General features: G+C 36.2%; 1 protein-coding gene across 1 annotated transcript in view; it reads right to left on the bottom strand.

Moving 5' to 3' along the window:
- HCN1 (hyperpolarization activated cyclic nucleotide gated potassium channel 1) overlaps positions 1 to 23,862 on the bottom strand; it is a 436,789-nt gene that overhangs the window by 116,436 nt on the left and 296,491 nt on the right. The window contains exon 4 of the mRNA XM_043887787.1: positions 15,964 to 16,182. Within this exon, the coding sequence (XP_043743722.1) occupies positions 15,964 to 16,182 (219 nt within the window). The remainder of the gene's footprint in view (positions 1 to 15,963; positions 16,183 to 23,862) is intronic.

Here is a 23,862-nt window from a genome sequence, read left to right as displayed (position 1 = left end):
CAGCTTCACCGAATCATACGTGTTTTCCTTTTTTTTTTTTTGTTCTCCAAGAGGGTTTTTTATTTTGGTTTTATTTTTTTATTTTTTTTATTTTTTATTTATTTATTTTTTCAGTGGGTTTTGTCATACATTGACATGAATCAGCAATAGATTTACACGTATTCCCCATCCCGATCCCCGTGTTTTCCTTTAGAAAGGAGCTGTTATGATACTACAAAGCTCTTTTCAAGGGAACAAAGCTAGATTCCTTACACAATTTCCTAAAATTAATTTCTTTAAGAATCTTATTAAGTATAGGATTATCAGATGCATACAAATAAGTAGTTTATTAATGGGATATAGTCTTCATAAAACTTGATACCTCTGAAAATAATTTAATATTTTTTCTGGAAAATTTCAAGAGAAAATTTCAGAACCCACAGAAGTCTAATCTATAATATAAGAATTTCAGATAAGTTTCTATAGAAGTAATAGAGTCTAGGGTGCCCTTTCTATCACTGTAGAAACATTAGGGCTAAAATTATCACTCAAATATTCTAGTAAATTGTTAGGGATTACTATGCCATGATATATTTTGTATGTATAATGCCACTATGTCTTGTTTTAAATTATTATAAAATGTGGACTAATTTTCCTGAAAAATATTACTATTTGATAACATGAGTACATAAATTAAAAAGCTGCAACCAAGTTTCAAATTCCATGAGGAAATTTAAAAAAAAACAACATTAACTTTCACTCATTTACAATAATTGGCTATTTCCAGCTAATGTTAAAAATACTTAATATTTTAAAATACAAAATAGCAAAATATTAACATAATATTTCCACAGATTTCTCTAGATAAAAAAATCAGCTTACACAGTATCTCAGAAACATGTGCAATGTTGCTAGCAAAACTCATGAATTGACTTATTTACATTCTAAAACAGTGAAACGCCTGTGTCCTGATATGGTTTTTTTTTTTTTTTAATTTTTTTTTTCCTGATATGTTTTATAATCCATTTATACCACTGTTTCTCCAGCCATTAAAAAAGTAAAATAATTCTTCTATAGATTTGTTGGGAAATTCTATGATAAATGCTTAACAGCTACAGAAAACACTTTATCTTTTTAATCTATATATTACTTAGGGTTTTTGTAAAGCTATATACAGTGCCAAATACATCTTCTTTCAGATAAATCTAAGGTTTGTGTTTAAAATTTAATGACAAATGTAATAAGACATTAATAACCCTCACAGACATCTGAATGTGTATGTTGCATCAAACTTGGCCAAAGAAAAACTTTGGAACATGATATCTGTGGGATATTATTTTATTGTCAATAAAAATCAGAAAATTGATTTCCTAAAGTGTAAATTAACTATGTATAAAGCTGACTGCACTGGCAAAATAATTTTTAAGTGGAAATTTATTTATGTTTGGTTTCAATGTTCACTTATACTCTAGTTCACCAAACACAAGGTCTGAACCAAGGAAGAATGTAATTAATCTGCTTATCAAATGTTTGACCTGAGCACGTCTGCCTTTTTCAAAAAAATTGTTTATACAAATGCTACAGTCTTAGAGTAGTAATTTTAGCTTACAGTGTGGTCTTCTTTGGATGTTATACTCTGCTTTTGGAGTTGAAAGAAAAGCACGGAGACCGAGCCGCAAAGTACTTCTGAAAATTGTATCCTCTTTAGTAACATTTACATCCCTTCAAAGCACAGTGAATTGAAAAATAAGAATGCTGTTTTTTGTTAATTAGATGTGTGAATATGAAATGTAACTTAACATCTCTCGATCTCCACCTTCTTATCTCTAAAACGTGAATTGATTGACAGTAAAATCATAATAAGGGCTTCCCTGGTAGCTCAGGCGGTAATGAATTCACCTGCAATGCGGGAGACCTGTGTTAGATCCCTGGGTCGGGAAGATGCTCTGGAGAAGGGAATGGCTACCGACTCCAGTATTTTTGCCTGGAGAATCCCATGGACAGAGGAGCCTGGCAAGCTATAGTCTACAGGGGTGCAAGAGTCGGTCAGGACTCTGAGTGACTAACACTTTGAGAACCATAATAAAGATATCTAACTAGAAAAATCTTCTTTCCAGTTAAAAGCAAATAAGTTAATTTAGCTTTTAAACTAAGAAAATGTTTATGCTAACTTCTCTAGATAGTACTAAGGATCTAGATGATAATTTAGCCATTTAAAAATGCAGGTATGTCCTATTGATCAGAAACATCTAGACTGCCAGGTACTTCTCCAGCAAAGATGGGTTTATTGAGGATCAGCAGAAAACTGCAATTTGGAGTCTGCAACCAAGACGAGCCACATGCAAGCCCCTGCACAACAAGGGGAGGAAAAGGAAGGCGGGATGGCTAGGGCAAACAAAGAGTGCATGCTTTTCGTGGCTGATACATGGACAGCAAAGAAGAGCACTCTTCCTTTTGGAATCTGCTATTGCTCTGGACTGTGAGAGGTCCCCTTTCTGGTCTCCCAACTTTATTTAATTAAGGTTTCTGTTTGTTAGTTTTTTAATAGCTCTGTTGTCACTGTTCAGTTGCTAAGTTGTGTCCAACTCTTTCGAGATCCTATGATCTGCAGCCTTCCAGGCTCCTCTGCCCATGGAATTTTCCAGGAAAGCATACTGGAGTGGGCTGCCATTTCCTCCTCCAGGGGATTGTCCCAGACCAGGGATTGTACCCCCATCTCCTGCATTGCAGGTAGATTCTTCACCACTGAACCACCATGGAAGTTCCAACAGTTCTCCTAGATATAGTCTAATACTGATGAGCCCCACTGCACACTCATTCTCAGAATACTATTTTCCTTGTTATGATTCATTAGAATTGTGTAGATTCACTTTCCAGTTATTAATATGTAAATCTGAGATAAGGGGATGCTATTTTATAATACATTTATAAAATATATATGATATAACATTCTTTATGCTAGATTTTTCATATTGCTAATTTCAATCCCTGTGACTGCATAAATACTTTATTAATGTTTCAAAGTTTGGAAGCTAGTCATCTGATTCATTTATAAAAAGAACAGAGAACTGATTTGTAAATTTAACATCTTAAATTTTGTGATTTCTCCAACATACAACTTCCTGGAGCGTGTATGACTAGAACGCTATAATATTATTGCCAAGAAGAGGGGAAGAATGAATCATTCAATCAGGGAACAATGTTTCAATAAAGAAAAGTTCCAGGATGATTAAGGCTTTTATCCTTTCACCCTTTAAGAAGTTTAAACATATTTTAGAATAATTATTCTTTGTAAATTTTTCTGACATTTTAAGTAATGTTTGTTTGTGTGTGTTTGTGTGTGTGCTCAGTCACTCATTCGTGTCTGCCTCTGTGATCCCACAGACTATATCCCACCAGGCTCCTCTGACCATGGGATTTTTCGCGGTAGGAATACTGGAGTGGATTGTCATTTCCTCCTTCAGAGGATCTTTCCTACCCAGGGATTGAACCCATGTCTCCTGCACTGGCAGGCAATAATTTTATTTACCACTGAGCCACCTGGGAATCCCAAGCAATATTTGCCACCTTCAAAAAATGTCCTTCAGTTTTTGGTTTTTTTTTTTTTGGTTTGTTTGTTTGTAGAATTTCTGGTTGGTTTTTAAGTACTAAATATTGTGGCTGAAAAATATGAATGGATTACATGGAAAATGCAGCTAAAAATAAAAAGGAAAGTTGGATAAACTAGAAAACAAAATGCCACAACTATCATCTTCCACTGAAGCTCCATGAGGCTGTCTGAGAATGTATACTCTATTGGGAGAAGTGTGAACTGTGTATTATTGTCTGGGTACTGACATTGTATGAGTTGGAAGCTCGTCACTTCTAACAACACCTATGACCCCAAATTCTCATGTCTGTAGGGCCAGCTGAGCTTTACAATCTGCATCAGATGCCAGCAAAACAGAAAGAACTCTCTTTGTGAAACACATTTTATGTGTGTGTGTGTTAGTCGCTCAGTTGTGTTCAGCTCTTTGCGACCCCATGGACTTCAGCTCATGGCATCTGGCCCCATCACTTCATGGCAAATAGATGGGGAAACAATGGAAATAGTGACTGGCTTTATTTTGGGGGGCTTCAAAATCACTGCAGATAGTGACTGCAACCATGAAATTAAAGGACGCTTGCTCCTTCGAAGAAAAGCTATGACCAACCTAGACAGCATATTAAAAAGCAGACATTGCATTGCCGACAAAGGTCCATCTAGTCAAAGCTATGGTTTTTCCTGTAGTCACGTATGGATGTGAGAGTTGGACTATAAAGAAAGCAAGAATTGATGCTTTTGAACTGTGGTGTTGGAGAAGACTCTTGAGAGTCCCTTGGACTGCAGGAAGATCAAACCAGTCAATCCTAAAGGAAGTCAGTCCTGAATTTGTTGGAAGGACTGTTGCTGAAGCTGAATCTCCAATACTTTGGTCACCTGATGCGAAGAACTAACTCACTGGAAAAGACCTTGATGCTGGGAAAGATTGAGGGCAGGAGAAGGGGACGACAGAGGATGAGATGGTTGGATGGCATCACAGCCTCAGTGGACATGAATTTGAGCAAGCCCTGGGAATTGATGAAGGACAGGGAAGGCTGGTGTGCTGCAGTTCATGGGGTCACAGAGTCGGACATGACTAAGTGACTGAACTGAACTGAACTGTAGCTTGCCAGGCTCCTCTGTCCATGGAATTCTCCAGGCAAGAATACTGGAGTGGGTTGCCATTTTCTTCTCAAGAGGATATTCCCAACCTAGGGCTCAAATCCAGGTCTCCTGTATTGCAGGCAGATTCTTTACCATCTGAGCCCCCAGGGAAGCATATTTTATAAACTGATCCAAATTTGGTGGAGCCCAGATACTGGATGGGAGTCCTCCAATCAGCCTGATCTAGATCAGTTGAAAGCGACCCTGGCAGACAGGCGAGTTTTGGTCCTACACTGCACTGTGACACAGGGCTGAACGTGGCTTTTATTTTTTCTTGTTCCTGATCTTGTTTACAGCTTTTGTCCCCCATTCCTCTCCATGCACCTACTTTTAGCAGCTCTTCATCTACTTTTAATGTGTTGCTTTTTCACTAAATTCGGGGCTGAAGCCTAATTCAGGAAGTCCTGATTACTATAAATTTGAGCTCCAAGTAAGTGAGATATTTCTGTTAATAAACAAAAAATAATTTGATGCTCTAATGATCATCTGACCCCTGGGAAAGTAAAGAAGAAATCATACCATTGAAATGAAATTCAGTATTTTATGTCCTCATTGGGAAAAAAGTTAAAATAATTATTTCTGTCATTTAATAGACATCATAGATCCTCTTTAATTTTCAATTAATAAAAATACAATCCTAAAGTTGAAGATCATTTTTCATAAAATATGCTAATGCTAAGTATTTCAATAGTGACTTTTCCTCAATTGCTTAAAATAACTTTCAAAATTTTACTTCATTAATTTTAATAATAACTTGGTGAATTAGGACAGCAAGAAATCTTTTAAAATGAATATACTGTTCTAAGATAATTTCACTTGGCAAAGCTGAAGTAGTGAATGTGGAACATAATCATCTATCTTATGCTATCATCTGAATTATATTATGTCTTATATTATTACCTGATAATGCTCAATATCCTATCATTATATATTAGGTTGAAAACATAAGATATACTTTAAGTAAAATTTTCGTTATTGTGTTTTGTTATTGTTAACAGTAGCATAACAATAAACACAATAATCATATTGCATTTTCTTCTTGGTAAATATTGTATAATTTAAATAAAATAATGTATCTTCTAAGTAAATATTCAGTTCAGTTCAGTTGCTCAGTCATGTCCAACTCTTTTTTGCATTAAAGTGGTTTATACTTGTTTTATCTGTATATCAAATGCTCTAACACTGTATTTCAGGTTCAGACTATCAGTATACTCAGTTCTAAATTCATGAGTTCTTATTTCATTGAATACATTCTTCAGACAGAAAAAAAAAATTCTGACTTTAGATAGAGAAGAGTGAATGCTATGTTATGACACATCTGGTGAAACCCTGTTTTATAAGAATTGTTTTTCGTTGAAAACGAAAGAAAAATCCACATTGATAATTCAGTATGTATGACAATCAGACCACAATTGAAAAGCAAGAGTAAATAAAATGATTGGTACCTAATTTTTGATATAATAGATTTTTAACAGTAATACATCTGTTAATAAGAGTATACATTCCATTAATGTTTCATTTAAAGATACTTCATTACCCCTGGTAGATAAGTTACGGTGCATAAGAGGCATTCTAGATAACACATTCCAAGTTTACCAACAGATGGCTTAATGAAAGACATAAGTTCTTCCCTCCATTTTATTCTTCTTGTTCATCTCTTTATTCTTCTTTATCATCTCTTGTTCCATATATCTCCTCATTCTCTATCATCTGTCTTCTCATAGTGTCAGGACATATTCAAAATCTCAATGGCTCTCCATTACTTATCAAATCAGTACAAATGGCTTTAAGCCTTGGATCTGTTTTTCAAGTACTTCATAACCCATCCAAAATGTATGCTTCCTAGAAAATCCCAAGCATCTGACTCCTCATTTTTACTCTAGTATCTGTGGCAGAGGCCATGAATTTCATACCTAAATCCATCTTCTGCCTCTTCCATATTATACAGAGTAGCTAATTGGTCACAAAGTTGCCCAGCTAGACAAAATGTCTCCTCTTCCTTGAAAAATTCTCATCAATTGAAAGTTTTCAACGAGATGTGAGTTGAAGTCATGTGTGTGTCCCTCTTTCCTCTTATAAGGTGGAAGGCAGACATGTCAAAGGGACAGCTTTAAACATAAAAACTAGAACAATACCCTAAGGAGGTGGTTCTTGAAGGGTGGTCTCTGGACCAGAAGCAGCAGCTGAAATATTGTTGGAAATTAAACCTCTCAGGCTTCACCCTAGGCCTAATGAATCAGAAACTCTGGAAGTGGAGCCCACAAATCTGTTTTAACAAGCTCTCCAGGTAATGATGATTCATAGGAAATGCTGGGGAATACTGTCCAGATGATAGTGGAGGAACAACTTGGAAGAAAATGACCACCTGGAGCAGTGCCATCCCACTGACCCGGCCTCTCATCCCACAGAGCTTTTTAGCAAAATGATGCAGTTCCTTAGGTCACTAAATTGTTGGATCTTCTTCTTACAGCAGCTCAGCATTTGCCCCGAGTAGAATTTATTCAACGTGGAATGGCTTGTTTAGAATTTCCATCCCATTCGATACTTTTACCTGGAAATTTGAAATCCTACCTGGGTCTTTGCAAAATAGCACTGGTGAATTTACCTAATGACAAAGAAGGCTGGGATATGTTTGCTATCCTTTAATCTATTATGCACATTGAGGACTGAACACTCTTTTAGGAAAATAAATCTTATGTACCACTCTTCTGCTTCAAGGTTTTACCGGACTCTCGTAGCATTTAGCTAAAATACAACATGGTTAAGTAGGCCTTTAAGGTGCCATACACCCTGACCTAAGTCAGCCTTTCCAGTCTCGTCCAGAGCTGTTTCACTTATCTCTGAGGTCCACTCACACATTCCTTCTGTCTGTTCCTGATCCTGACAAGTTTTTTCACACTCAGTGGTTTTTCCCATGCTGTTTACTTCACTATCTTACTTCTATTCATTCTTTAGGTATCTTCCTAAATATTATTTTTCTTCACTCCCACTACATCGCACATGAATCAAGCCAAAGACTTAAAATCTCTTAGCAGAGAGATTAATATACTTTTCCATTCTGAGCATTTAAATTTTTTATAATAATTGACTGCACTCAATGAATCTTGTTACTGTGTCATGCCCCTCCCCACCCCATTGTACTACGAGAAACATGATGAGAAGACACCATATATACTTGCTCACTTTGTATGCAAAACATCCAGCACCAGACCTGTCACATAGTAAGCATTCAATAAATACACATCAAATAGATAAAAACTGATCCTGTGAGACTCAACTCACATGACATCTTAACTCTGAAGACTTTCTGGGCCCTGCTTCTTTAGAAAAGACTATTGTTTCCAGCAATTTTATTGACCCAAGTGTCCCTATCTACTTAAAAGGTTGGCATTCTTGTTCTGTTAATATGTTTGTGCTAGTGATTCTAACAGTAAGCATTTATGAAGTGATCTTGCTCTTGGACCCTTACAATCTCAGTTAGGAGTGCAGCATATTTCATGTACTATGGTATTTTATACTATGATACTAGTACATATTTCATGTACTGTGATTCACTTCCTTAAAAGACAGTTTCGATGACTACCTCCCATTGCTAAAATTTTGCAAGGGATAACTTTTTCCTAACACAACAGTCTCATCATTCCAGCCTTGAAAATTATTCTTAGGCAGAGCATAACCCAATCTTATTTCATACTTTGCCCATCAAGGTAGTTTTCGCTTCATTCAAACTAGACACTTCAATATCTACCACACATAGCCACCTTTGGACTTTTGCACATTTTGTTCCTGTCTGTTAGGAATCTTCTCACGGTTAGTGCTCTTTTCTAGGACATTTCCCCCATGGTGACTACCTCTGTCTGCTGATTTCTTCTGCATTCTTCAAGGCACATTTCAAATGGATCTCAATGATCTAATTAAACAAATGCAAATCCATGCAGTGTTTCTTGTACATTGTGGGATCTTGGCAGATTAGTGAATCTGAGTGACAAGCTTTTGCCCTATAAAGATGCTTATTAATGTATTTATGTGTTATGACATATAAGGGACACAAATACAATACATCAAAATACTTGAAACACTGTCATACTGAGTGAAGTAAGTCAGAGAAAAACAAATATCATATGATATCCCTGACATGTGGAATATAAAAAACAAATGAGCTAATCTACAGAACAGAAGTAAAGTTACAGATGTAGAAATCAAATGTATGGTCCCTGGGGGTAAGGGGGAGAGGGAGGAATAAATTGGGAGATTGGGATGGACCCATACACACTACTATACATAAAGAGATAACTAATAAGGACCTACTGTATAGCACAGGGAACTCTACTCAAAACTCTGTAGTGGCCTATAAGGGAAAAAAATTTTAAAAAGAGTTGATATATACATATGTATAAAGCATTCACTTTGCTGTACATCTGAAATGAACATAGCACTGTAAATTAATTATACCCTAGTAATTTTTTTAAATTAAAAAAAAACTTAAAGGAGGACATTCAAATGAAAATTCATACATTTCTAAAATATCCATACATCAATCAATAAAAGAAAATAGTAGAAAATGCAACTCTACTTTACAGCCATTACAAGAAACTGTCAGATATCCTGCCAATGGTAAATGTTAACTGCAAAGAACTAAATAAAGGATTGGTGAGGACAAATTTTTAGCAATTTTACAGTCCTTATTCACAACAAAGATGCAGGAAATTTCAGCATTTAATATGGAGTTTCATACAGAAATTATCACTGAATGAAAGAGGTACCAGTGAGATATATTAAAATACAAAGATTGAAAATCAGTGGTAAAATAAAAATTTACCACTGACAAAATTCTATTTTTCTCCTCGGTTAAATTAATAGCCTCAAACTCTTTTTCTCATTGATTTTGTTCAGTCACTAAATGATGTCCCCATGGACTGTAGCACATCAGGCTTCACTGTCCTTTACTACCTCCAGATATTTGCTCATACTCATGTTCATTGAGTGGATAATGCCATCCAACCATCTCATCCTCTGTCGCCCCCATTTCCTGCTGCCCTCAATCTTTCTCAGCATCAATGTGTTTTCCAATGAGCTGACTCTTCACATGAGATAGCCAAAGTATTGGAGCTTCAACTTTAGCATCAATCCTTCCAATGAATATTCAGGGTTGATTTCCTTTAGCATTGACTGGTTTGATGTCCTTGCAGTCCAAGGGACTCTCAAGAGTCTTCTCCAGCACCATAGTTCAAAAGCATCAATTCCTCAGTGCTCAGCCTTCTTTATGGTCCAACTATCATATCTGTACATGGAAAAACCATGGTTTTGATGATACATACCTTTGTCAGCAAAGTGATGTCTATACTTTTGAATATATTGTCTGGGTCTGTCATATCTTTCCTTCCAAGGAGCAAGTATTGTTTAATTTCATGGCCTCAGTCACCACCTGCAGTGATTTTGGAGCCCAAGAAAATAAAATTTGTCATTGCTTCTATTTTTTCCCCTTCTATTTGCCATGAAATTATAAGGCTAGATGCCATAATCTTAAGTTTTTTGAATGTTGAGTTTTAAGCCAGGTTTTTCACTCTCCTCTTTCACTCTCATCAAGAGGTTATTTAGTTCCTTTTTGCTTTATGACACTAGAATGGTATCATCTGCATGTCTGAGGTTGTTGATATCTCTCCCAGCAATCTTGATTCCAGCTTGTGATTCATCTAGCTTGGAATTTTGCATAATGTAATCTGCATATAAGTTAAATAAATAGGATGACGATATATAGCCTTGACGCAATACTTTACCAATTTTGAACCACTCTTTTGTTCCATGTCCAGTTCTAACTGTTGCTTCTTGACCTGCATACAGGTTTCTCAGGAGATAAAGTGGTTTGGTATTCCCATCTCTTTGAGAATTTTCCAGTTTGTTGTGATCCAGAAAGTCAAAGTCTTTAGTGTAGTCAGTGAAGCAGACATAGATGCTTTTTGGGAATTCCTTTGCTTTCTCTATGATCCAACAAATGTTGGCAATTTGATCTCTGGTTCCTCTGCTGTTTCTAAATTCAGCCTGTACATCTGGAAATTTTCGGTTCACATACTCATGAAGCCTAGCTTGAAGGATTTTGAGCATTAGTTTGCTAGCATGTGAAATGAGTGCAACTGTACGGTAGTTTGAATATTCTTCGGCTCTGACCTATCTTTAAAACAGTACTTATAGTTAATGTAAAAATATTTCTCCCAGTTGAACATGGAAAGTATTATTTGCCAGAAGCTCAATTTGTTAGCAGCTGAAGTGGCAACATGAAGCTAACCCAAGGGCTGTGGCACTGTTAGTTTTCTATGAGAAAATCTCAGAAATATTCCCAGTCCGAGGACTGTCCTGGCCTGAGAATGTTTGGCAGTACTACCACTTTAACATATCTGAGTACAATAAATTCAGCTCCTGGGAAGCAAAAGTATATAGAATAGGTGACTTGGAGACTTTTCCAACTAATTAAGGAACCATGTGGGAGTTCTGCTCATAGCATTCTCTTTTGTAGTGGAAGAAGACATTCATTCACTAATAATGAAGAAAATCATATGAAACATTTTGCCAAATACACAACACATTTTAGAGCTACCTCTTCCCACTAAGAATGCTTCCAATGAAAATGAGGGCATCAGTCAGTTTTCCTTTAAATAGTGGGTCAGTTTGATTTTCCAAGTTCAAGATCATTATAACTTCAAAGACCTTTTGTTCTTCTGAATACAAATACTATCACAAGTCTACACAACGAGTAAATCAAATTAGAAGCTCAACTGACTAATTTCTTGACATAATGAAGATGGGGTGCAAAATAAGAGGCAACTTTTCTTCTTTTTAATGGAATAATAGTATTATTTATAAACCATCATGGCCAATGGCCATTACTCCAATTTTTTTCCCTTTGATCTGCCATTACTCTAGTCATAGAATGCTTTTTCAAAATTGAAGACTCAGAATCACATGACAGTCCTGACAATCTCTCCTATCCTTCTTTCTGAAACAAAGGGTTTCATCATGGCTAAAAGTAGAGCACCCGCCTGATCAACCCAGGAATCAAGAAATGGCTTCAACCCCAATGAAAGATATTTTGATAATGTATCTTTTACTTACAGGAAATCAATCTCAGAATTCCAGAAGGGAAACCATATTGAAAATTTAGTTTCCAAAACATGACCTGTGTGTAAGCCAAATGCATACATACATACATAAGTATTTGCTGTAACAGCTGAAGCAATATGTTTACATACACATAAATAAACAACAGGATCAACATTTCGAAAAAGATGCTCTCATGTATATTCAAGTGACAGAATTCAAAAATTTCGAAGGATAAACTCTTATTCCCATTTATTTGCTAGAAAACACAGTTGGACAACTATAAATATTCTTAATCCGTACTGTCCCCTCGGAGCATTGCAGCACTGAGGTTTCTGTTTATGGGGGAGGAAATACACAATAACAAAGACACAGATCTTCCTATCAGGGTATTATATTCCTCTGGAACAGATAGAATATACACAATAAACAGATTATTATAGGTTAGGATAATCAGCGAAGGTGTCACAGTGTTACAAAGGGAAGGGTAAAATCTGTGTAAACAGGAAAAAGGGTAAAAGTATGTCAGGAGGAGGATGAAAGGCGTGGGGGCAGATCAGAATAATTTGGTTTCTTGTGAAAACGATAATTTTCTGGTTGGAAGAGAGATTTGGCTATGAGATCCATGAGTTTAAAAGTTGGTTTGGCACCATTCTTTTTCCAACAAATTATTTTTGAAGGGCATATTACCCATAATCAGTTCATTTTAAATGACCTGAAATTTGCTTTACTATAAATGGGATTTGATTAGTTAAAAAATGAGAGCAGGTCTTAGTGCCCAGTATTTTGTCTTTGTTCATAACATTACCCTATACAAATCTGGAAGACTAGATTGATCAAAAATATTTCTATGTAATAAGAAGCCTATGTGACAGTCCTGATTATAGTCTTTCATTACAAGAAAAAAATAGAATCTATGGATTATTCATTAAAACAAACAAACAAAAAAACACTTTCCTGAACTGACTAGGTTTAGAATATAATATTTGATATGATTACATAAAATTGCACAACTGCATGATTTCATTCAGGGTTACATATAAGTCACCTGCATGGTTGAGAGACTACTTATGTTAAATATACCTTCTTATCCAAAGGGATCATAAACATTTGCTGACATGATAAAATTTTGTCCATCTGGATAAATTTAGAATGCTAAGTTTCTTATCATTATTAAACTAAGAATCAGTAGTTTTTACAATTTTAGGCAACATACACAATACCTGAAGCCCAGAGCAGCATTGGCTTACTGCTTTGTGCTCTATCATTAAATGAATGATTTAGACAAGTCATTCATTGCTGAACCTGCCTTAGATTAATACACACTTTGCTTCTTGGATTCAGAAGCTATTCAGTATATAAAGTTATTTCAATTTGATAATTTCCTCATAAAATTAAATACTTGCCATGTTCAAATTTCCACTGAAAATCAATCATGTACATCAGGTACACCAAGGTGAGTTGAAAATTCCTTATTCTGCATTCATAATGTGCTTTGTATTAAAATTCTTGCTTATTCCAAAGAAAAACTGCACACCTTAACATTGCTTTTACTAGAATTATTTGACAGGAAAGAGAGTGACAAGTTTAGAAATAACAGTAGGCTTCCCAGGGGTGCTGAAGTATAAGAACTGAGACACAACAGTATAAAGATACAGAGTGATCTAAAGCAATTTCATTTCAAAAGACGAGATGAACTGTGGATATATCTAGAAAAGGTAGTAACTACCCAAGGTCAACTTAAGAAAATGGAATGCTCACTGTGAGTAGTATATCTAGATAGGCATTTCCCAAGTGTTCATTAATCACTTAAAATACAAGGGAGTTTGGCACAGAGGGCAGACAAAATGTTAAATGTTCAGAGCACACACATTAATAGCAAAAATCTTTTCAGTTCATTGTTTCAATTAAGATGTACAAGCTTATTTGACCAGGAAACAATTAAATAGGTAATTCAACATTGAACCAGCTCTGTGACAAGCTAGAGGTATGGGATAGGGTGGGAGGTGAGAGGCAGGCTCAAGAGGGAGGAGACATATGTATATTTATGGCTGATCCATGGTGATGTGTGACAGGCACCAACACAATATTGTAACTATCCTTCAATTAAAAATAAATAAATTAAAAAACAAAACATATATACTCATATATATGTGTGTGTATGTTTATGATTTATTTATATCATCTGTGGAAGAAGTTTTGAGAAGAGCTGAGATTTTAAAATAAACGGTCTAAAAATCTGCTAGATTAGGATTTACTCTTCCTTCCTCATGTTTACTGAGCTGCTAACCTGAGATATCAGAATGCTGGTTATGTAAGAGGCTCTCTCCTACACAGGTTTACAATTGCAAGTGGGGATCCAACGATGAAGACTTCTGAAGGTGTCAATCTCGTTGAAGGTCTACAGAGGTCAGAGAGTAGAAAAAGAACTTTCCTGACAACAATAGTGAGTAGACTTCTTTGAAGGGAATGACTGCTCTTCTGTGAGTGTCTTCCCCAGCCTGCTTTGGGATAGGGCTGTGGGAGGACTACCTTCTAACCCTTTACCTTTCAGAGGGACGTCAAGAAAATCGCTTGGGGATCTTTGAAATAAGTTCACATAGTTAAGAGACATGAGTCTGGAGTCCAGTTCACATCTGAGAACATGCAAATAGCATGAGGACACTGGGGTGTGACTCTGCCAAGAAACTGAAGAAGGCGAGACACAAGCTCTTCCTTGCTTTGGTGGAGGAGGCAGTAGTGCTGAGAGAGGGGCTAAGAGATGGATGCCTGAGGCTTCTCTGTGGACCAGATCTGAGTGATACAGCAGGGCTAGCCTGACATCTTGGGTCTCATCCAAGAGCGCCTTCTGGCAGAGCACAGAGCTCTCAGCAGAAAGAGGCTGGTGATGACTGCCAGGTTCTCAGGGCCTCTTTTAGGGAGATGCAGGAGAGGGACTCAAAGCCACTCACCTAAATGACCAGCTGTTTCTGACTAAAGTGCTTCAAATGTCAGAAAGTAACAAAAACTTATTCCAGTATCCTTTATCCTCTACCAAACCCTCATAAAATCAAGAATTCGATGATGAATTATGGCAAACATAAAGTGTTGAAAACTTCTGTAAATAAAGTCACAAATGAAATGATCTTTGGCTGTTTGGTGAAGAATTTATGAGTCTAAGCTGTTATTACTCATCAGGAGACATATTCTAGAACTGTTTGAACCACTACTTTCAGATACATTTTTTAGCAAGGTGCATATATATTATATATTCTGTTATGTTCAACAGAGCTCCCACACTAGAAATTCTTCCTTCAATTATAAAACATTCTTATCTGTAGGAAAGTTATTGATGTTTGTGAAGAATATAAGTACTGTCTGATTATCCAAGGTATGAAGTTAGTCACTCAGTGGTGTCTGACTCTTTGTGACCCCATGGACTGCAGCCCGCCAGGCTCCTCTGTCCATGGAATTCTCCAGGCAAGAACTCTGGAGTGGGTTGCCATTTCCTTCTCCAGGCTAGTACCAACCAAATAATTCAGCATATTAAAACAAAATCCAATGAATAAATCAGTGCACAAATCTACTTTCTCTCTTTTGAGAAAAGTTTAGCACAGCAATCATTTCAATTGACACATTGTGCGTAAGAATGCATGATAGCAGCTGTTAGTATACATTTTAAAGACTGGAGGGCATGTGGTGACTTATCTAGATATAAGGGCAACATATGTTCAGCTATGCATATGGACTTAATATAAATTATGATTGCAACATGCAGAGAGGCCAAGAGAGATGTGCAATAGCCATCTCACTGCATTCAATCAGCTCACATTTTTCTAACATGTACAAGAGAAGTCTTTATATTATCTTAACTGCTTAAAAATTATAGACCACAAACCATGACATCACCTCAAATCAGCTTCATACATTTGAAACATGGAACTATTTTTTTGTGAATGAAAATTCAGATTTTCTTTTAAAGAAAATATAGTATTTAAGAGAGAAACTGGAAACAAAAGCTATGAGAACCATCTTGAAGAAACTTCAAAATATGGAAACAGATTGTGGTTTCCTCCTTTGAGCATTTTAGCTCATTGTAGTTTCAATACAGGGCATAGTTTATTTATCTACTATTAATTAAACTGACAAACCAGCTGGTTGAATATATTAGAGATAAAACTAATTACCTTCTCTTGATATTGCCGCCTTGAGGAATCCAAAGACTGGATTAGAGCCGTGGCGTGGCCGACAAACATGGCGTAGCACGTGGCCCCGACGATCATGCTCAGCATGGTGATCCACAGGTCAGACATGCTCACTGGGGCTTGGGCTCCATAGCCGATGCACAGCATGTGACTCATTGCTTTGAAGAGTGCGTAGGAATACTGCTTTCCCCAAGAATCATTCTGCAACAGAAGAGAAAAGGGAAATAGAGTGAACCATTAGGATAGCAGAAGAAAAATGAGTATGACCGATACACAGAAGCATTATAACATTCTTGTAATAGAGCATTTACACAGATACTTCACCCCAATAGTTAATCAAAAGACCTGTTGTTTTTTAAAACTTTCTAAATATAATGAAACAGAAATAGTCTACAGTTAAAATATGCAATCTTAGTCAGTTTTGCATGTTTTTAAAACTAAAAATTCCTTTTGGGACAGTGGTGTGAATGAATGTTGATAAGCTAATTTTAAAATTTCCAGAAAATCTGTGTCACTCTCTAGTAATATATTAATATTTGCAAATTGAGAAATGCTGCTGATTGATATGAAGCACACAGGCCTAAGTATAGGAATTTTTAGCAAAGCTATGATATTAAAATTCTGAAAGTCCAAATGATATATTTGTATAGACCTCAATGAATGCCTCAATACCTTAAATGAAAAATTAACATAATTTGGAAATACAGATATGATAAATGAAAAGACTTTCTTGAAGCCTTTTCTGAGTCATGTATATTGAAATTCAAATGTCAAAGTTGATGATGGATGAATCTTACTGACTTTCTGTAGAATAATAAAATAAAATAAGCAAAATAGTATCTTGGAAGACACTGAAAATTAAAAAAAATGCTGACTTCTGAGATTAGTTATTAGATGCAATTTCTGATGTCATTTCAAAACTCTATCTTAAGCTCAATTCTACAAAAATAAGCTGTTCAATATATCTTATATATTGCCTGATAAAACTTAAAGAAATTTTTGATCAATGTATCAAACTGCCTAGTCCAGGATTTACCTTGTTTATGAGAATCAGGGTAAAATAAAAATTTGAAGCCTTTTAGTTTAAAATGTAGCAGGGGGAAAGTATTATTGAAGATAATATATAAAGAATTTTCCTTATAATATTTTATTCATTATAAAACTTGGGATAATAGTGCTAGTTTAGTAACAACATAAACTTATACATTTCAAAAAGTGAAATTCTGGTATCATAATTATATATAATACAAGTAATACTATACTATTGTGGTATCTTTAATGATCATACAATTTTTATGGCTTTCTGAAAAATTCATTCCTTAGGTCATCAAAATTTATATGATTAATAATTTCATCTTCAATAATAAAACTGAAAGTTATATCAGTCCCTTTTGGCTAATGCAAGATCACAAATAATTTCTGATACATTTTTAATTTGGGGAAGATCTTTCTGTTGATGCAACCTTTGCTGGAACTGGAGTATTTTATAGCCTGGGGACAACATTAGGATGAATGTTTGATAAATTATTTTAATATATAAATTTTAGTACATCTGGAGCTGATGATTCTCATGGAATAATTTCTAATAAATGATTTAACTCTTCATGAAATCATAGTCATGAAACTGTGCTTTATTTTTAAATTACAGTTTTTAAGATAACCGTTAAATGAACATGGACATTGTAAGAAATAATAGAGAAATATCTCATGTACAATTCATCAGTTTTTCTTAAAGGTGAAATCTTGCAAACTATAAAGCAATGTTACAATAAGAAATGACATGAATATAATCCACTGATCTCATTCATATTTCACTAAATGTGTACTCATTTGTATACATAAATTAATTTTATTCAGTTTTATTACATGTATCGGTTCCTATATTCATCAACACTGTCAAGATACAGAACAATTCTATCACAACAAAAAACCATTACACTGATTTTCTATTGAACTTAATGTCAAATGTAAATGTATGCAATGGTATTTTAATGTTTCCTCTGACATTTCCTGTAGCTTTTAATTAAAGAAGGATCAATGCAAGAAGCCAAAAATAGTTTCATGATTTGTATATAACCCATAATGCTTGATTATGTTTTATCTTCCTGTATTTTCAATTACAAGGAAAATTTAATTTAAAAATTGTCTTCCTTGTTAATAACTGGCTCATTTAAAACTTCATATGAAAATAGTGTTATTTTCCACTATAAGTGATGATCTTTAAATTTCTTATTGCTAGGCTGGTGCATATTTGCATTGCAATGTTGCAGGAGTTTTCAAATCTGGACATTTTAAAATCAAGAATTCTAATAACTCCTTGATAACTTTTATTGAAATGGCTATATGAATTCCTTTATCATGTAATAATTTATTGACTAAGTTTACTGTTTGAGCTCCACAGGGTCTGTCTTGGAACTTAGGAGATTTAATATTTGTGTAGATACTTTGGGGATGGGTTCCTGGGTCTGATAGGGGAGTCTCACCATGGTCCTCTCCTGGTCAGCAGGGGAAGTCCTCTGTGTGTCTCTGTGGTCCAGGGTCTCACTACTGCTGCTTCTGTTGCTGCCCTTGCCACTGCTAACCTGGACCCAGTTCAGGCCTGTCCGCACCGGGGACACACAGCATCCAAGACTGCTGAGGCGTGCATATCTGTGCCTTGCTGCCAGGCCAAATGCTTGGCTCCGGTACTTCCTGCTGTGCCTGTAGGCTTGACCTGTGTGTGCACGGCTGCCACCTTGCAGCTCCAATGCTCATATTCATGGCTCCACGTCCCAGTGGATTTTGCTTATGAATGTAAATTCAAAGATAACGCTATTGTGAATTTCAAGATGGCTGCAGCAGAGCATAAATTCAAGTGCAGAGTCCTTCCGAAAGTAGGTCCTTTTACAACTGCCAGATCATAAACTGCATACACATACAGTGTCTGTCAAATTAACTTGAGTCTGTCAAATTAACTCTTAAATTATCATAAATTTTAAAATAATGTATTAATATTACAGATATTTTGTTCATTGTTTTAATAGGGCTTTCTAAAGTTAAGTTTATAGATTAAAACAGAACATGATAAGTTTGAAAAACCCAACCTTATAGACTTTGGAACTGTTTGAGTCCGCAGACAAATAAAATGTAACCAGTCTCATTTAGTTGAAAGAGTTAAAGTTCTTAAAGTGAAATTCATTTTATTTTTCTATATAATAGGTCATGTTGCCATATTAAGCTACCCCTAGTCTCTGTCAGTATAAAATGAAATTCAATTTTAAAGAAAGAAAATTATTTATGATATTATACACGTCAAATTGTGTAATGAACTCATGCACAAGTTTGCATTTTGGGGAATGAACAGAGCTCATACTCTCAGGAATACACCTAGGGTACCCCAATTTCTAGATGCTTTATGAACAAGAAATGGAATATTTAATTAACAGAGCAATGTGCTCTATAAAAATCTTGAATGTACCTGTTAGTTAAAATGATACCTAAATTCTTGAAATTTGTATTTTTTTCTGAATGAACTAACTTTTATCATAAATTTGTGCTCCAGAAAGATCTCTGTGATTCAGACATCATCAGACCTGACTGCACAAGCTTTGCAGAAAGCTTTGAGAATTAGAACCACATATTTAAGAATCTGGCCAGATTCAAGAGTGTCTGAGCTGGAAGGGGCCATAAGAGCATCCATTTCATTTTCCACATCTTCCTGATGAGGACCTCAGGCCTGCAGAGAGGGAGAACTTATAACTGTGATAAATTGTTATAATTTTTATTAAGTGTTTAAAGATGTGGTCATTATTTATAGAGCAACTCTAAAAGTTATGCCAACATGACCTTTTTAATAGATAGAGCACGAAGTATAAAATGTCAGTGCTAAAATTTTCCTAAGGGTCCCCTCGTTCAGATTGCTTCTTTTACTAACGAGGAAACTAGGGATGTACTTTATTCTGTCTACTGCCGAGTCACAGCCTGTAGGTGAATGTATCTAAGCAAGATTTGAGGTAGGAGACTGGTAAATGATAGTACAGCAGTCTTGAGTATTTTTTTCCAGAACAGTGTTGATAAACTGCTGCTCAAATATATTTCCTTTCCTTCCTTGACTGCCTGGTTTTATTTGTTGTAATTTTTTTTTATGAAAAAAAATTCTTGAAATTTGACTCAGTTTCATACTGATAATACTAAAACTGGATACATTACATACCAAACTATAAAATAAACAAAGGTCTTTTATCCTGTGATCCATTCAAAGAATGGATAGAAAGAAAACAAGCCTGACTAGTTTCTTACTGGATTTAAATCTCTTTGGAGCTCCTAGAGAACTACAGGTATTCACCTGTCATGGTGACTTCTACCCTGTATATGATGATCATCTCATGCATTATATTTTCTCAAAGAGTCTAAATAGCATAATTCAGTAGAGATACTCAACATTATTTATTACTGTCAAAAGGAGTGAATAAATAAATTTTGACTATAATTAGTTAAAACTAGCACAAAAATTTCTTCCTTTATGTGTTTAGGTATCTTGAAGTAATTAAATATAATGGAAATAATTAAAAAGTTTAAAAAGGTGTCCAGTGGTGGTTGCACTTTCTGTTCATGTTGTTGGTTTTTTAGGAGAAGCAGCATGAGGAGCTGGAGAGTAAAGTTTAAACCAATTTCTCTAAATAATGCAACTAGATAGCTGCCAAACTATTTTATATAAGAATGTGTGCTATGTTCATTTTCAGTTATCTCCTAAGGCACACACAACATACATACAGACACTCTCTTAAATGAGTTGAAATAAATGTCTATTATACATGCTTCATGATTCCTTTGAATCATGAAAAACTTTTCAACTCTTGTTTTAGCCATCACTTTCTCCCTTTCTCTCCATTTCTACTTCCTAAATCAAGCATGGTTTTCTCTGTACCTTTTTCCATGTTTACATCAGTTCAGTTCAGTCACTCAGTCGTGTCCAACTCTTTGTGACCCCATGAATTGCAGCACGCCAGGCCTCCCTGTCCATCACCAACTCCCAGAGTTTACCCAAACTCATGTCCATCAAGTCGGTGATGCCATCCAGCCATCTCATCCTCTGTCGTCCCCTTCTCCTCCTGCCCCCAATCCCTCCCAGCATCATGGGCTTTTCCATTGAGGCAACTCTTCACATGAGGTGGCCAAAGTATTGGAGTTTCAGCTTCAGCATAAGTCCGTCCAGTGAACACCCAGGACTGATCTCCTTTAGGATGGACTGGTTGGATCTCCTTGCAGTCCAAGGGACTCTCAAGAGTCTTCTCCAACACCACAGTTCAAAAGCATCAATTCTTTGGCACTCAGCTTTCTTCACAGTCCAACTCTCACATCCATACATGACCACTGGAAAAACCACAGCCTTGACTAGACAGACCTTTGTTGGCAAAGTAATGTCTCTGCTTTTTAATATGCTATCTAGGTTGGTCATAACTTCCCTTCCAAGGAGTAAGCGTCTTTTAATTTCATGGTTGCAATCACCATCTGCAGTGATTTTGGAGCCCCCCAAAATAAAGTCTGACCCTGTTTCCACTGTTTCCCCATCTATTTCCCATGAAGTGATGGGACCAGATGCCATGATCTTAGTTTTCTGAATGTTGAGCTTCAAGCCAACATTTTCACTCTCCTTTTTCACTTTCATCATGAGGCTTTTTAGTTCCTCTTCACTTTCTGTCATAAATACATGCAAAACACACACACACACACACCTTCTGAGATTCTGGCTTTTTATCCTTCGAAAATGGATTATATTATATATATATTTTCTGTATATTGCTTTTCTCACAGAAATACCCCTCCAAAAATCTAGTGATGCCACATAGCTAATTCACCCATTTTCAATTGTTTCCTAGTTTTTTCCATGACAAATTATTCTATAATAAACAACCTAGTACATATAACCCTTATTTTGATCGATCAGATCCCAGAAAAGTGTTTACTGGGGCAAAAAGCAAAGTTTTAAATTTGATTTTAAAATATACGGCCACACTGAAAAAAACTGTGTCAGTTCAGTTGCTCAGTCATGTCCAACTCTTTGAGACCCCATTGACTGCAGCACACCAGGCTTCCCTGTTCATCACCAACTCCCAGAGCTTGCTCAAATTCGTGTCCATCGAGTCAGTGATGCCATTCAACCAACTCATCCTCTGTTGTCCCCTTTCCCTCCTAACTTCAATCTTCCAAGCATCAGGGTCTTTTCCAGTGAGTGAGTTTTTTAGCATCAGGTGGTGAAAATACTGGAGTTTCAGCTTTGGCATCTGTCTTTCCAATGAATTTTTAGAGTTGATCTCCTTTAGGATTGACTGGTTGGATCTCCTTGCAGTCCAAGGGACGCTCAAGAATCTTCTTTAACAACACAGTTCAAAAGCATCAATTATTCAGCACTCAGCTTTCTTTATATTACAAGTCTCACATCCATACATGACTGCTGGACAAACAATAAGCTTTGACAAGACGGCCCTTTGTCAGCAAAGTGATGTCTCTGCTTTTTAATATGCTGTCTAGGTTGGTCATAGCTTTTTTTCCAAGGAGTGTCTTTTAATTTCATGGCTGCAGTCACCATCTGCAGTGATTTTGGAGCCCAAGAAAATAAAATCTCTCACTGTTTACATTGTTGCCCCATCTATTTGCCATGAAGTGATGGAACTGGATGCCATGATCTTTGTTTTCTAAATGTTGAGTTTTAAACCATCATTTTCACTCTCCTCTTTCACTTTTATCAAGAGGCTCTTTAGTTCTTCACTTTGTAGCATAAGGGTACTGTCATCTGCATATCCAGAGAAGGCAATGGCGACCCACTCCAGTACTCTTGCCTGGAAAATCCATGGATGGATGAGCCTAGTAGGTTGCAGTCCATGGGGCTGCTACGAGTAGGACACGACTGAGTGACTTCACTTTCACACATTGGAGAAGGAAATGGCAACCCACTCCAGTGTTCTTGCCTGGAGAGTCCCAGGGATGGTGGGCTGCCATCTATGGGTTCACACAGATTCAGACACGACTGAAGCGACTTAGCAGCAGCAGCATCTGCATATCTGTTTCTCCTGGCAATCTTGATTCCAGCATGTTCTTCATCCAGCCTGGGGTTTTGCATGATGTACTTTGCATATAAGTTAAATAAGCAGGGTGACAATATACAGCCTTGATGTACTCCTTACCTTATTTGGAACCAGTCTGTTGTTCCATGTCCAGTTGTAACTGTTGCTTCTTGACCTGCATACAGATTTCTCAGGAGACAGGTCAGGTGGTCTGGTATTCCCATTTCTTTAAGAATTTGTGTTGTGATCCACACAAGGGCTTTGGCATAATCAATAAAGCAGAAGTAGATGTTTATCTGGAATTTTCTTTTTGCTTTTTTGACGACCCAACAGATATTGGCAATTTGATTTTTGGCTCTTCAGCCTTTTCTAAATCCAGCTTGAACATCTGGAAGTTCACAGTTCATGTACTGTTGAAGCCTGCCTTGGAGAATTTTGAGCATTACTTTGCTAGCATGTGATATGTGTGCAATTGTCTTAGTTTGAACATATTTTGGCATTGCCTTTCTTTGGGATTGGAATGAAAATTGACCTTTTCCAGTCCTGTGGCCATTGTTGAGATTTCCAAATTCGCTGGCATATTGAGTGTAGCACTTTCACAGCATCATCTTCTAGGATTTTAAATATCTCAACTGGAATTCCATCACCTCCACTAGCTTTGTTCATAGTGATACTTCCTAAGGCCCACTTGACTATGCATTCTAGGATGTCTGGCTCTAGGTGAGTGATCACACTATTATGGTTATCTGGATAATGAAGATTTTTTTTTTTTGTACAGTTCTTCTGTTTGTTCCTGCCACCTCGTCTTAATATCTTCTGCTTCTGTTAGGTACATACC

The sequence above is a fragment of the Cervus elaphus genome, chromosome 25 (assembly GCF_910594005.1).
Source record: "Cervus elaphus chromosome 25, mCerEla1.1, whole genome shotgun sequence".
NCBI lineage: Eukaryota > Metazoa > Chordata > Mammalia > Artiodactyla > Cervidae > Cervus > Cervus elaphus.
This window is presented reverse-complemented; position numbering and strand designations above follow the sequence as displayed.